General features: G+C 45.7%; 1 protein-coding gene across 1 annotated transcript; it reads right to left on the bottom strand.

Annotated features, from left to right (window-relative positions):
- Nucleotides 1-2,490: 2,490 nt before the first annotated feature.
- On the bottom strand, nt 2,491-10,948 carry LOC113450963 (zinc finger and SCAN domain-containing protein 16-like). The gene is made up of 3 exons (XM_026722306.2): nt 10,016-10,948; nt 9,128-9,242; nt 2,491-4,648 (listed from the first exon to the last, which is right to left on the bottom strand). Exons 1-3 carry the CDS (start codon nt 10,796-10,798, stop codon nt 4,122-4,124), a joined length of 1,425 nt encoding a protein of 474 aa, XP_026578091.1. The 5' UTR covers nt 10,799-10,948; the 3' UTR covers nt 2,491-4,121.
- Between the last annotated feature and the right edge of the window lie 4,007 nt (nt 10,949-14,955).

A 14,955-nucleotide genomic window follows, 5' to 3' on the forward strand; every position in this document is an offset into this window, starting at 1 on the left:
AAACGGGAGCACAAATTCACCAGGGAGCTTTCAAGGTTCCAAACCGACCAGAATAAAAGAAAGAACAATGTTGCTTCCTGCAAAGGTTCCTGTCCCTTTGCACTTCCCTTATACCTTATGGGAGGGGCAATCACCTCCAAGCCTTACTCCTGAGTCGTCCCTTTTGTCTTAACTGCTCTTGCCTTCTGGCAGCTCTGCACACATGCATGCACTGAGAGCCTGTTCTGCCTCACTGCTGTCAGATTCTGGAGGCTCCGGAGTCAGCACATAACTTCCAGATAGCCCTAGGCCCATCTCTATATCGGACGCAGGGCCAACACCTGAGTCCTCCCCAGACTCCCAGACTGGCCCATGTACCTCCCCACTGTCCGGCTCTGATGCCGTCTCCGCAGGCTGCTGGCCAACCACAACAGGTATACATTTTATTTTCAATCTCACAAACATCTGGATATATCGATTCTATCTAATGCAGCCTGACTGGCTGGAAGTCTCAGTCTTGCTTATCTCCAGCCTCCCCGTAATTGTCTCATTCGAGTTTTCACTTCTGTCCTCCAGAACATCTGTTGAGGGGGACAACAGCTGTTGTCCCCCTCAACAGCTTCTGCTCCCAGATATTCTCCCTCGCCTCCAAAGACTTTAGACCAGGCGTCTCCAACCTTAGCAACTTTAAGACTTGTGGACTTCAACTCCCAGCAAAGCTGGCTGAGGAATTCTGGGAATTGAAATCCACAAGTCTTAAAGTTGCCAAGGTTGGAGACCCCTGCTTTAGAACAGGGGTCGCCAACTTTTTGGACCTCAGGGACCACCAAACTCATAATTTTAAATCTCGCGGACCACTAATATGAATTTTGACTGGCGGTGGCTTGCTGATGTTGGTGGGAAAGTTGGTCCCATATTCCAGAGCTGCAGTAGTCACAGGACTGGCCCTTTGGTCATCTCGGACCAGCTGCTCCTCCACCCAGATGCACCGGCCTGCCATGGACTGGAGGAGCTGCTCTGGGATGACCAAAGGGCCAGTCTTATGACTACTGCAGCTCTGGAATATGGGACCGACTTTCCCACCAACGTCAGCAAGCCACCCCGGGGCGGATTTCCCTCCACCGCCATTGGTCTTACCTTCCCATTCCAGCTCCTCACTGAGTTGTGTTGGGGAGTGGGAGTGCACGAAGGGAGGCTCAGCCAACCTCATTGTACACATGCTGTACTCTGACAATAAAGATAATAATGATAATAATAATAATTGATCACATACTGAGCTGTTGCAAGACAATAGCTCAGACTGACTCCAAACAACATCACAACACGGCCGCTCAGATGGTCCACTGGAACTTGTGTCACAACTACCATCTGCCTGTAGCAAAGAACTGGGTGGGATCGTGAGCCTGAAAAAGTGGTTGAAAATGAGCATGCAAAACTACTGTGGGACTTCTGAATACAGACTGACAAAGTTTTGGAACACAATACCCCAGATATCACGATTGTGGAGAAGAAAAACGTGAGGATCGTCGACATTGCCATACCTGATGACAGCAGAATCAATGAGGAACAACTTGAAAAGTCACCAGATATCAGGACTTGAGAATCGAACTGCAGAGACTCTGGCATAAACCAGTGCAGGTGGTTCCAGTGGTACTTGGCACACCGGGTGCTGTGCCTAAAGACCTAGGCAAGCACTTAAAAGCAATTGGCGCTGACAAGATCACCATTGGTCAGTCGCAGAAGGCCACCTTACTGGGATCTGCTTGCATAATCTGCCGATACATCACGCAGTCCTAAACACTTGGGAAGCGTTCGACTAGTGATTTGTGATACGAAACCCGGCATGGTTATCTCGTTTGCTGTGTATACTGTCATTTTTGTGTATTATAATAATAATAATAAGCTATGTCACTACTTTTCTTGCCTTCCTGAATTAAAGGATCCTTTTTCTGGCAGCTGGCTTCCCTGTCTATTTCTTCTCAGCACCGGTGACTGCTTCCCAGCTAGGAAATGAACTCAGGAAATTTCTTCGAATGAGGAATCCCCTGACCTCAGGACACCGCAACCATCATAAAACTAATCAAAGAGAGAAGCAACCTTTACAACTAAGAAGAAACTTACCCACAGTGAGGGCTATTAACCAGTAGAATTTGCTTGCTTTCAGAAGTTGTGGGTGCTCCACAATTTCTCCACAGTAGAGAGTTGGAACTGGTCGCTTTCAACTTTATTATTCTGTATCTTTTAAAAAAAAATCTTCTCTGTTCCATAGTATAAACACCAACCAAAGCTGGAACTAGCAACCAAGACAAGGTGGGGTGGGGGAGGATTTTATTTTTTCCCAAAGTTGCTAGCTCAATGAGCAAACAGAATCTTAGTAAAATAAAATAATTTGCCCACACGTCTCCCGGAAGGTATTTTTAAATTTTTTATTTTAACTTTAAGATAACGAAGCCTCGCTATCTATAAAATAGAGAAACAGACATTCGATACTGTCTAAAACTTTAGCTGTTGAAAAAAAATTACAAAGCTGAAGACAGGTTAATCAATGAATTCGAGACATTGTCTTAAAGAGCCAACATATTTAGCATTTTATCGCAGCTGGGTGGAAACCAGAAACATTTAATCAACAAGATGCTAATTACGTTCAGTTTGAAAACAGCACTATTACAGAACAGAGAACCTTAAGGGAGGCTTGTAAAACAAGAGGAAAAAAAATAAAAGTTTGTCTAACGCCAATGAGTACAAATTCTGGGAACAAATACTCTTCCCATTCACCTACACTGTAATTTTCTTTTAAGATCTGAGCAGCACTTGAGCATTTCGAAAGGTACTTGTGTTATGGTCATGCGACAATGTATGGTGGGCATTTCTAAGCTAGACCACCTTTATAAAAAGTCTCCCATCTTTGTGACCTAGATTCTTATCATACTGTAGGGTTTTCTTTCTTCCTTTTGGGACTTGTGCAAAATCTTCCAAACGGCTATCAACGTTACGAAAAACTGGGGCCAAGATTGAGAACAATACTCCAAAAGAAGAAACCACAACCTGTGTTGTGCCGTTCATATATCACATTGAGATTTTAATATATCTAAAGAGCTTCACGCCTTTTAAACCTCTGCTTTGCTGCCCTTTAACCTACCCTGGGCCCTGAGCAGGTAGATTTCAGTTTTTCAAATCCCATAAGCTACGTGGGGTAGCCATTTGGGGAGTGAAAAGTTAACATGTACAGGGAATAAAAGACTGGGGGGAAAAAACTGCTGATCCTATTAAGGGGATTAATGACTTTCCTTTGATTGGTTATTAAGGCAGTAATTTATTCAATCAGTAAATTGCCAATAAATTGGCCTCCTAGTAAGCATGCATTCTTGAGATCAGCTACCTGTGAAACGAAGTACCTACGCAAGCAGCATCTGGAAAGCTTTGCAAAAATCAGGAGAGAACAGAACATACAGGCAAGTAAGTCCTCAATTTAAAACCAGTTTCCAGCTGTTTAACGACCAGCACGATGTGCAACTCTAATTCTGGTCTTAAATCAAGGACTGTCTGTTTCTCATTAAACTGAAAAAAAACAAGTTCCCAAGCTTCTCTTAATCTCGTGGAACCCGGGGAAACAGATCGACAGTTCCAGTCGTATATTTTTTTTTGTCAATAAAGCAACAAGCACAAAAGAAATTGGGAACTTTTGATTGCAACGCAAGCATAGCTTTTTCATTATTTTTTTTTAAATGAAAAGCTGGCTGAATAAAAAGCGTTGAAAAAAAAATAACAAGATGGCCAACTTTGCATGGGATAAAAAAAAAAAAAATCACACCAGGAATCTGCAACCAGCTGCAATAGATATTGGATCCCTTATGGCTCGGTGATAAAATACAACCTCAGTTTCTCCTCAGTTCAAGAAAAATATATTAGACAGCTGAAATCTCAGGACATTTCAAAATTCTCCCCGGTAAGAGAGGGATTTTCCAAATCTCACAAGAGTCGGTGATTTCTGGCCTGCTTTTCTCCTACGCCATTTTTTTTTTTACTTCAGAGAAAGATAACGCTAAAAACTGGACGAGGCGCTATTGCTGATTCCTGTTTGAATTCAAAGCTGCAAAGCTTTCTCTTTTCTTCTTGTTATTGCTGTTGTTGTTCCCGTCGGGTCAGAGATTCATCTTGTTTTGCAGGTGGGTCTGTTGATGCTGGACGCATAGCCACTTGCGATCGAAGCCTTCCCCGCAGTAGGAGCACTCGTGCGGCTTCTTCCCGGTGTGCTGGCGTTCGTGGCGGACCAGGTCTGACCACCAGCAGAACCCTCTCCCGCAAAAACAGCACTCGTAGCGTTTCTCTCCCGTGTGCCGTATACGGTGCCGGAGGAAACTCGCCATTCCGTTGAAATCCTTGCCACAATCCTCGCAGTGTTGGGTTTGGTCCTTGGGGGTCTTTGAAGCAGGAGGTGGCCGTTCTTTCAGCTTCGGTTTCACTCTGCGGGGCGTTGAAGAGAGCATTTCCACCTGGATGGGTGGGTGGCTCTTCCGCAGCCTCTCGGAACGACGGCGCGGCTGGACGACGACGTCTCTTCTTTGCTTCCAATGGCAAGAATTGGCTCTGCCAGGAAATACCGCTCGGAGCTTCACATCTCCAAAATGTCCGCATTGCAGTTCTTTCTTCTTGCTGGTCTGTTTGCAACCTGCTGAAAGGAAGAGTAGGAATATGCTCAGGACTTACAACAGTTTGTTTGTTCAGAGGCTGTCACAAAGAAAAGGGAGTCAAGCTATTCTCCAAAGCACCTGAGGGAAGAAGAAGCAATGGGTGGAAACTAATCAAGGAGAGAAGCAACTTAGAACTAAGAAGAAATTTCCTGACAGTTAGAACAATTAATCAGTGGATCAACTTGCCTCCAGAAGTTGTCAATGCTTCAACACAAGAAGTTTTTAAGAAGAGACAGTCAGTTGTCTGAAATGGTAGAGGGCAGGGAGTCTTCAAACCTGGCCACTTTAAGACATGTGGACTTCAACTCCCAGAATTCCCCAGCCAGCCATGCTGACTAGGGTCATCTGGGAGTTGAAGTCCCCAAGTCCTAAAGTGGCTAAGTTTGGAGACCCTTGGTATAGGGTTTCCTGGCTAAGCAAGGGTTGGACTAGAAGACCCCAAGATATCTCCTCTCCTCCCTTCCCTTCTATTCCATTTTGTGACCGAAGTTACAATAGCAGTGAAAAAAGTGGCCAATGAGCGTTTTTCACACAACAACCATCGCAGCACCCCTAGGATCAAACGCTTGGAAACTGACTCATACGGTGGCAGTGTCCCGGTGTGTGTGTGTGTGTGTGTGTGTGTGTGTGATGTGATCATCTTTTGCGACTTTCTGACTAGCAAAAATCAACGGGGAAGCCAGATTCATTTAACAACTCAAGTTACTAACTTAACCAATGTAATGATTCACTTAACAACTGTGGCGAGAAAGGCCATAAACCAGGGCAAAGTTCGCTTAGCAACTGTCTCGCTTGGCAACAGAAACCTTGGGCTCAATTGTGGTTGTAGGTCAAGGGCTACCTGCATAGAACACAGGAGTGTGATGACCCAAAGGGGCGTGGCACAAAGGCAACACAGTCAGATAATCGGTAAGAGTCCCTTTATTAGCTCCAACTTTGCCCCCAATGTCCTAGTTACCTTCTGGGCTGGAGAAAAACTCTCCTAGGAACAGCCTTTGGCTGCAGAGAATCAAGTCCAAAACATGGTCAACAAAAACTGTAACTATAAGTCCAGTTAAGGCAAGATGAGGTAATTAGTTTGGCAGGGCAGGAGCAAGAACTCCAGATGTGAAGGCAAGGCAGTAACTCCACACGGCTGGGAAGACGGCCAGGAACACAGATAACCAAAGTCAACAAAAGATAAACTCGGGTTTGCTCCCAGCAGTTGCCGCATTCAGTATGCATCTCTTTTAAACTCTCTTCCCAGCTGTGGCTAATGAAGGGAATCAGGGCCCTTTCCTCCCCCATAAGCCACACAACCCACATTGCTCCCTTCTCTGTTCCTCCCTGCATGGCCTAGGGTGAAGAAGGGTGGGCCTGGATCTTCCTCTGAACTCCCTCTCCCTTGCTCTCCCTCTTCCCTGCTCTGCCCAGCCGGATTTTGCCCTTCCCCAGCTTCCTCCATCGCCAGCAAAGCCACACTCACACTCCCTGACAGCTGTTTGTCTTCCTCCTCGGATTCAGACTCTGACAGGGGCATGACACTGTATTTCAACAACCAAGGGTGTAGATGCGAGAATAACCTTGGGAGACAGGAGGCAGAATTGGAACTTAAGTGTTTCTCAACCATGGCAACTTTAAACGCCGTGGACTTCAACTTCCAGAATTCCTCAGCCAGCCATGTTGGTTGGGGAATTCTGGGAGTTGAAGTCCACGCTCTTCAAGTTACCAAAGCTGAGATACACTGGGCTAGATAATGGTCAGAGAAGAGAACTTTCAGCCCACAGAAGAAATGGGGTTGTGGAAAGCATCACGGAAAGGACCTTCCTTAGTTCCCTGGAAAGTAAATATAGAGAGGGGAGAAGTTTTCAGCCTTGCAAGAGTCTGTAACCTTAAAATAACAGAAGAACACAGTTGGAAGGGACCTTTGAGGTCTTCTAGTCCACACTTCTGCTCAAGCAGACCATATACTATATTTCAGACAAAGAGGACTCACAATGATTGAAAACAAGCCTGAACTACTCATCTTTCCCCGAATTTTTGAAATAATTCCATTTAAGGTAGGAGTGTGCAACCTTTTTAGGACTGATCTCTGTGGAATGTGTAAGGAACTGCATGAAGAATGCAGCTGGCTGTGGTTAGGTTGGAAAGCAGGTGTGTCCAATACATATCTACATTTGAAAAAATACTACTGACTAGGTAAGGATTCCCAGGATTGGAATAGAATAGAATAAAACAGAATAGAGAATAGAATAGGAGTGTTACTACTCACGGTTTTGATTTCCTCTCTAGACCAACTCAAACGCCTGACAAAGGGTAAACTTCGAATCTGAAGGCCTGAACAGGAGCCCTGACCAAGTTTCCTCATCATTCACCCATAAAATACTCTCATTTTATATATTTTCTTGTGCTGCCAACAGGTCGTGTTCTCCATCAGATCGTACCCAGCACAAACAGAAAGCCGAAGTGTACCAAATTTGATTCTTAGGGAGCCAGCTAAAGTGACCTCCTCAAAATCTGGTGTGTTTGCGCTGCTTTTTCTATCCCACTTTTACTCCACGGCTGTTTTCGAGTGCAACCCGCAAACCTGGCACCTAATCTTTTACTTACAGCACCCATTAGCCCTAGCAATTTCCAGTCGCTATACAGCAGGGGTGTCAAACTCAAGGCTGCCCTGGAAACAACGAAGAACTGGTCCGCGGTGCCTCTGCCAGCGAAAACAGAACTTGGGAACGCTTATGTGGGGCCCTCTCAGGCTCAGTTTTCAGTCGAAAACGGGGCCCTGGTGGCCACACGCAGTCCCCTCAGGCGCTGTTTTCGCTGGCAGAGCGATAGCAAAACAAACTAAAAACCAAACAAAAGGAGAAATGTTTCTCCTTTTGCATTTGAGCATGCAAGAAAGGACAGGAAAGGAGAAAGGGAAAGAGGGAAGCAGAGGTGAGATCCTACCAGTTCGGTACAGTTCTATAGAGCCGGTAGCTCTGAAGAGTAGCTGACAGCGAACCGGTTTGCTGGGACAAGGTTTTGGTCTACTGTTTGGCCTACCCGCCTGCCCAGGTTCTAGGCTGTCGTTTAGTGCAGTAGAAAATGTTGGTGGTCTGCAGAGAAATGTCACCCCCAGAGCACCCCTCAAAGCAATTAATCCAGGCTGCATGGAAACACAAGGCTGAGCCACCCACATGGCCCGTGAGAAGCCTTCCCGCCTACTCACTCCTTAGCTTGCCTGCTAAGTTGCTATTTTTCCTTTTTTTTCCACTCCGACCATCAGCTCTTCTGCTGTGCTGGCAGATTCAGATTAGCTAGAAAGCAGGGAATTGATGGATTTCTTTCTTTCTTTCTAGCTATCTTTAGATCTTCGGCTTTGCTTTTAAGCAGAAGCAGAAACTTCCTTAGGACTGAAGCTTCTATTATTCAGTGCAGACTCAGGTAGCCGATGGCAGAAAGATAGATCTCTGAATGAATCTGTGATCCTGTGAGCAACTCAATCTGCCTGCCTGATTTGCCTGATTTTGGGTAAAAGTTGCTCTTTTTTAATAGAAAAATAAATATTTACATAAATATTTATAATATTTACATACAAGCCACACCCAGCCAGTCACATGACCAAGCCACGCCCACAGAACCGGTTATTAAGAAATTTGAATCCCATCCCTGCCTGTGTGTGTGTGTGTGTGTGAGAGAGAGAGAGAGAGAGGTAGGGACAGGTTAGGTCACATCTCTCTCTCTCTCTCTCTCTCTCTCTCTCTCTCCCCCCCACCAACGTCAACAAGCCACCATCAGTCTAAATTCATATGAGCGGTCCCCGGGACTTAAAACTGAGTTTGGTGGTTCCTGGGGTCCAAAAGGTTGGTGACCCCCATTTTAGTGGCTGCGTTTTCCTCCTCAATTGCTTTGCGCGGCACAGCTGAGTGCCACACGTCAGCTGGAGCAGATCAACGCTTGCCTCAGCCTGTAGCGTGCACAGCGTGCGTTTGACATGCATGCGTGAGCTCCCCGAAACCGGTTATTTTGCCGATCGGATCCCACCCCTGGAGGGAAGTCAAAGAAAAAGATGGGAAGAGAGCGAGGAAGGAATAGCGAGGAATAAGGGAAGAGGGGAAGGAAGAAGAAAGGAGAATGAAGGGGGAAGGAGAAAGTAGAAAAAGAGGAAGGAAGGAAGGAAGGAAGGAAGGAAGGAAGGAAGGAAGGAAGGAAGGAAGGAGATTATAATGAGAGTGATGGAGGGTCTAAGGGAAGTCCTGCCTTAGCACTTGGCCAACACAGGTGCCCCCTCCCCGACACAAATGACGTCAAGCTGGCCATGCGTACCCCAGCCACACAAACCCCCGAGGTCAAACACAAACTCAATGAAATCAAGTTTTGACACCACCACTGCTATAGAGGAAGCTTCCTCTGCCAAGCCAATGGGACACTCCTATATTTAGATAGCAGGATAGTAATTGGTGCATTTTAAAAAACAGTAATAAAAAAGTTCTTACTGGGATAAAGTTGTGGTGGTAGTGGCAGGATTTGCTGCTGCTGCTGCTGCCTGTCTGTCCTGTCTGGTCTCTGCGTTGATGCCATCTCTGGCTGAGTCTCTGCTTCTACTGGCCCCTGAAATGGAGGAGGAAAAAAAAGCCCAGATGCTGCTACAGTGTCCACACTGATACAAAAATTGTTGACCAATGACACATCCTTTTGCCCAGATGAAGGTTACGAACCGAAGAGTCTCAGTAGCATAATGAGCCGTTAATGGTGCAGCGGATAGAGTGCGGTATTGCAGAGCTAAGTCTGCCCACTGTCAGGTGTTCGATTCTGACAGGCTCAAGGTAGACTCAGCCTTTCCATCCTTTCCGAGGTGGGTAAAATGAGGACCCAGATCATTGGGGACAATAGATCAACTCTGTAAAACCGCTTAGAGAAGGCTGTAAAGCGCTGTGAAGTGGTATATAAGTCTAAATGCTATGGCTATGGAGCGGTATATATGTCTTAAATGCCACTGCTATATTAGAACACCGGCGGTGACAGTTCACAAAAGTTCGCATTGGGAAGTTTGCACATTTAATAAGAAATTCCACAACAAGGGGCAGAAATGAGGTCCAAAATCCATCATGGTCTTGCAAGAGCACTTAGACTTATATACTGCTTCACAGCGCTTTACTGCCCTAAGAGGTTTACAAAGTGCCTCCGCCGCAACAATCTTCACCTCGGAAGAATGGAAGGCTGAGTCAACCTTGATCCTGGTGAGATTCGAACTGCCAAATTTCAAGCAGCCGGCAGTCAGCAGAAGTAGCCTGCAGGACGGCACTCGAACCACTGCAACTCACTTAACAGGGTCATTAAGCGACGTCTCACATAATGACCCTGTTGCTTAGCACCTTCCTCACCTGTTCTCCACTCCTTTCAGCTGTTTGGAGCCGTCTCAGAAACTCCTCGGCCAGACCGACAGCTTCCAGGCAGGTGTCCGGAGTACGTTCCTTGACCCAGTTTTGCATTTCCCGCGGCAGGATGTTCAGGAACTGTTCTAGAAGCAGGAGCTCCAGAATCTGCTCTTTGCTGCTCCTCTCGACCCGCAGCCACTGGCAGAAGAGCTCCTGGAGCCGGGCGAGGACTTGCTGTGGTCCCTCGGCGTCTTGAAAGCAAAACCGGCGGAACTTTTGTCGTTGCTTCTCTCTGAAGATGGCCTCACGGTGCAGGACGGCTGACTTCACCTTCCAGTAGTCTTCCCGATCCTCGGCGGAGAGGGCAATGAAAGCCTTCTCGGCCTCCTCGCTGAGAGCTGGCAGCAGCCGCGTCACCCACTCTTTTCTCGGCCAGCGGCAAGCCACGGCAACTTTCTCGAAGGAGGCCAGGAAGGCCCGAGGATCCTCCCATGGAGTTAGATCATCCAGCAGCTGCTTCTCGAAAACGGTGTCCTTCAGGAACTCCTGGAACTGCGTTTCCCACAGATTATGCAGGCTTTGGTCCTCTTGGTGGTGGGGCATTTCCAAGAATCCCCCTATCCCTCCAGCTTGGGGGGCGAGAGAGGGCTGGGACCCAGCTCCTAAGCCCAGCTCAGCCTGCAAACTTGGAGGGTCGTCCCGTAGCCCTCCTTTCTTGGCCACCTCCATCTTGATTTCCAGCTCTTGCCGGAGGTCCCTTTTCTCCTTCCGCAGCTTTGCTTTCCTCATTTGGCCGAAGTTAGGACCGCCTTGCCCAACCCCTGCAAAGAGCCGTTTAAAATGGCAACCACCGAAGCACCCAAAGTGGAGACGCGAGGAAGAATTTCTATTCTGGCTGCCTCTCAAAGATCTGGAGGGTTTTGCGGGAGCAAGCTTCCAGGCAGCTACAAAAAAAAAAGAGGAAGGAAAATGCAATTATCGCTTGTAAGATTTTGAGGGATGTCAAAAACACTTACAAAGAAAGCACAAAGTCCAGTTTGTGAAGCAAAGGACTCTCATAAAAGGATTCGGTTTGCAAAACATAATCACCAAACCGGTAGTAACGCTGGTTTAATCCCACCCCTCCGGTAGGCACATTGGTGCGCTTATGCACACCCCCTACAGACCTCTTAGGAAAGGGGTGAGGTCAATAGTGACAGTCTAAGGTTAAAGTTTTGGGGGTTTGGGAATTGACCACAATGTTGCTGAAGTCATATTTCCTGCAATCAAGTTTGGTGCAGTTTACTTAGAGTTTGTATGTATTGTTGTGGTTGAAGCTGAAGTATTTGTTGACAGATAGGACATTGCAATATATAATTTTATATTCTATACTTAGATCGGACTGAAGGCGGAGTAGTTTTAGGTTATCTAGGTTTAAACTTTCAAGTCTGCTGGCATAGGTATTCTGCAACGAGTAGAGGAGTGGAAAACTCTTCTCATGAAATATTTCTGGACTTTCTCAACTGTGCTAATATCAGATACGAAATGTGTGTTCCAGACTGATGAGCTGTATTCAAGCATTGGTCTAGCAAATGTTTTGTATGCTCTAGTTAGTAGTGCAATATTACCGGAGACAAAGCTACGCAGGATTAGGTTAACAACTCTTAATGCCTTTTTGGCTATGTATTTACAACGGGCTCTAGAACTTAAATCCATTAGAGATGAGTACTCCAAAGTCCTTGACAGAGTTGGGGTCATCAACAAGGTCTTGACTATTCAGCTTGTATTTTATTTTCTGATATATATATATATGTGGACTTCAACTCCCAGAATTCCAGAATGGTCAAACAAATGGCAATTTCAAATCTCAACAAACAAATGCTCTGTCTTACTTACTGGCAAATATATATATTTGTTTGACCATTCTGGAATTCTGGGAGTTGAAGTCCACAAGTCTTAAGGTGGCCATGCTTGAAACACATAAATCTAAATCAAGGGTCTTCCCACTTGACAGCTTTGAGACTTGTGGACTTCAACTCCCAGAATTCTTCCTCCAGTCATGTTAGCTCAGGAATTCTGGGAGTTGAAGTCCACAAGGCTTAAACTTGCTAAGTTTGAAGACCCTTGCTTTGAACCGTCACTAAATGAAATGTTATAACTTGAGGATTACCTGTAATTTTTTTATTTATTAAAATACGCTGTATTTTAACTTTCAATTTCATTTTATGCATCCAAGTTGTTGGAAGAAGGCTTCTCAAAATCACGAGTGAGATATGTAATCTCACCACTCCTCAGTTTGATCCTCCAAGTTAAAAAAAAAGTCATTAGGAGCCAGAATCAAAACGATTAATTTTTAAAATGCCCAACCTATTTTGCGGGGCGGTGGTTTCCTACTTTCTTTTAAGGACAAGGATCATTTTATTCAGCTCCAAGGAAGGTGGGTGGGCTGAGGTGGACATTTATCTTCTCTTCAACCCAATCAGTCTCAGGATTAGCATTTCAACCACTTCCCTGAGGCGCCACTACCACCAGGTGCAGCTAATCCATTTGTAAGCTATTTGTATTCCTTGAAGACCCAAGAAACCAGGGAAGATGGGAAGGTGGGAACTGTTTAGCAAGACAAAAGGTTGTCTTCCCCCTTTTAAATAGGCTTAGATTGGCAAGAGGTCAGCCAGGGGGCAAGGCGTGTTACCAGAATAACAGAGTTGGAAGGGACCTTAGAGGACTTCTAGTCTAACCCCCAACTTAAGCAGGATACAATTCTTATCCTTGGTGAGACACACTCAATTTAGAGAATACCCTTTATCAGGTCATCTGAACATTTATAATACTTTGCAGGAACCTGGCTCTAAATCTTTCAAAATCCATCTGCAAAAACTCCACACGCACACACACACCCTAATTTAAAAGCAGAGGGTGTATTAAACACAAAACTTACTTGTCAGAAAAGATTATGGCATAATAATTTAATACAGTGGTATATATAAACCATCCATCAGTTAGATTTTATAGCATACCCAAGACACAGATTTCCAATTAAGTTTACCGATTAAGAGAAGAAACTTCAGACGATCTTATCATGGTTTAAACTAATTGGTGGAAACACTAAGCCACCAATCACCTTTGCCTGTTCTCTTTTAAACCAGCAAACCTCCTCCTGCCTGGCTGACCCGACTTTAAAGCCCAATGAAATGGGAGATAATGAAGTATAAAGCACGTGTGTAAACGCAGCCAGGCCCAAACCTCACAATTTGGTACACATTCAACAGGCAGCGGCCTACGGGACTCCTTGCCACGCGATCCTGTGAATGAGACACAGGAAACTTAAAAAAAAAAGAGGGAAGAGATCTTTTATTTATTTTTCCTTCTTAACCGGAGGAGGCCTGGATGTAGAGGGATTGGCCGTAATCCCATCACGGGTGTGTGTGTGTGAGAGAGAGATGCACGTTTTAATGCATTTGAAATACTATTTCTTGCAAACGTCTCTAGGAATTTCATAGGAGCGTTATTGCAATCTCGACCGGTTTATTAAATTTATATGCCGCCCCTCGGAAAGTCAAAGCGATGTTGCTCGTCTTCCTCAGCCGGCCCACGACTCCTCCTGGATCAACCATTTTGCTACCCCACTTTTCCACGCGTGAAATCCCAGATCATGTGTGTGTGTGTGTGTGTGTGAGAGAGAGAGAGAGGGGGGGGGGGAGGGGCGGACAATCCCGGTGGGGAACCTTCAACGCCACTCTCTTGAACCCCAAAATAAAAAAAAATCCTTTTTAAAATAAGAACTGCATAAGAACGGAAGGGGGTTATTCATCCTTGCCAGGATATGGATGTTGGATAGATAAACGTTAAAGCAAGTCGGGTAATAAAAACGCATCCAGAGAAGCGGAGTAGCGGTGAGTTCCGCAGGCTTTGACTCCCAAACGCAGAGAAATGGATTCAGACGAAAAAGCAATTCAGAAATGGAACTTAGAGAAATCCATTAGCTGCAAACCACGTTGCTTTCTCCCCCCACTCGCCTCCCCCAAAAAAACTCACCTCGGATCCCGCTTGAGTGGGAAGGAAAACTGGGCTTGAAAGGCTCACGCCGGCGTCCTCTTATTTCTTCTTTTTCCTTTTTGCACGATGCCAGATCTGGGTGCGAATTTAGATCTGCCCATCTTAAAACTTTTGCAAGACGCCCCCCCGCCTCCTCTGGCCCCGCCCCGTTTGGAGGTGGGTGGGGAAACGATTCAAGGTGAGATACCGGTAGGAGGTTTTCAAGAGGTGGGAAAAACCTAAAACCTTAATTAAAAACCTTGGAAAGGATAGGGGGACGCCATTCACCTATTAATGGGGGGGGGGGAGGGGGCACAAAAGATTGGGGGAAATAGGTTTGGGAGATTGCCTGGGGCAGGGCGGGTTTGATTGATTGATTGATTGATGGCTCCGTTTCCGCCCCCACCCCCCACAGCTCTAGACACTAGAAGATCAAGGGTCTTCTAACTTGGCAAGTTTAAGACTTGTGGAGTTCAACTCCCAGAATTCCTGAGCTAACATGATTGGAGGAGGAATTCTGGGAGTTGAACTCCACAAGCTTTAAAGTTGTTAAGTTTGAAGACACCCCCCTCCCCATAGATTTGATAAAAAAAGGGTAATTCCACCCAAAGTCCTGGCTTCATGCCAGGATCAAGAACCCATCATCCCCAGGAACGCTAGTCAAGTCCCTTCCAACTCTGTTCTGATGATGTTATTGGGATGATCTAATGTAAACATGATCATGACATTATATGCATCTAATACAGGTCCGTGAAGTTGCAGGTCTTGCATCATGATCAAAATTGCTTTTATATCGTTTCCTGGTGTAAAAGTTGGATTCAAGAACCCATCATCCCCAGGAATAGATGTCAGGCTGAGGCTGATATTCTATTCCAGAGTTCTACCGGCATTATAAGCACTTAATGCTTAACCAGGATTGCATTGGGGTGGCT

Source organism: Pseudonaja textilis, chromosome 2, assembly GCF_049901715.1.
Source record: "Pseudonaja textilis isolate UNSWEBS1 chromosome 2, rPseTex1.2, whole genome shotgun sequence".
Taxonomy (NCBI): Eukaryota; Metazoa; Chordata; class Lepidosauria; order Squamata; family Elapidae; genus Pseudonaja; species Pseudonaja textilis.

What these genes read in the sequence shown, in the direction of transcription:
- LOC113450963 (XM_026722306.2), bottom strand. Translation starts at nt 10,798, where the DNA reads ATGAGGAAAGCAAAGCTGCGGAAGGAGAAAAGGGACCTCCGGCAAGAG. An exon ending in CTGAAAGGAGTGGAGAACAG is followed by an intron (nt 9,243 to 10,015) that starts GTGAGGAAGGTG and finishes CCTCCATTTCAG; the next exon opens with GGGCCAGTAGAAGCAGAGAC. An exon ending in ACCACCACAACTTTATCCCA is followed by an intron (nt 4,649 to 9,127) that starts GTAAGAACTTTT and finishes TCCTTTCAGCAG; the next exon opens with GTTGCAAACAGACCAGCAAG.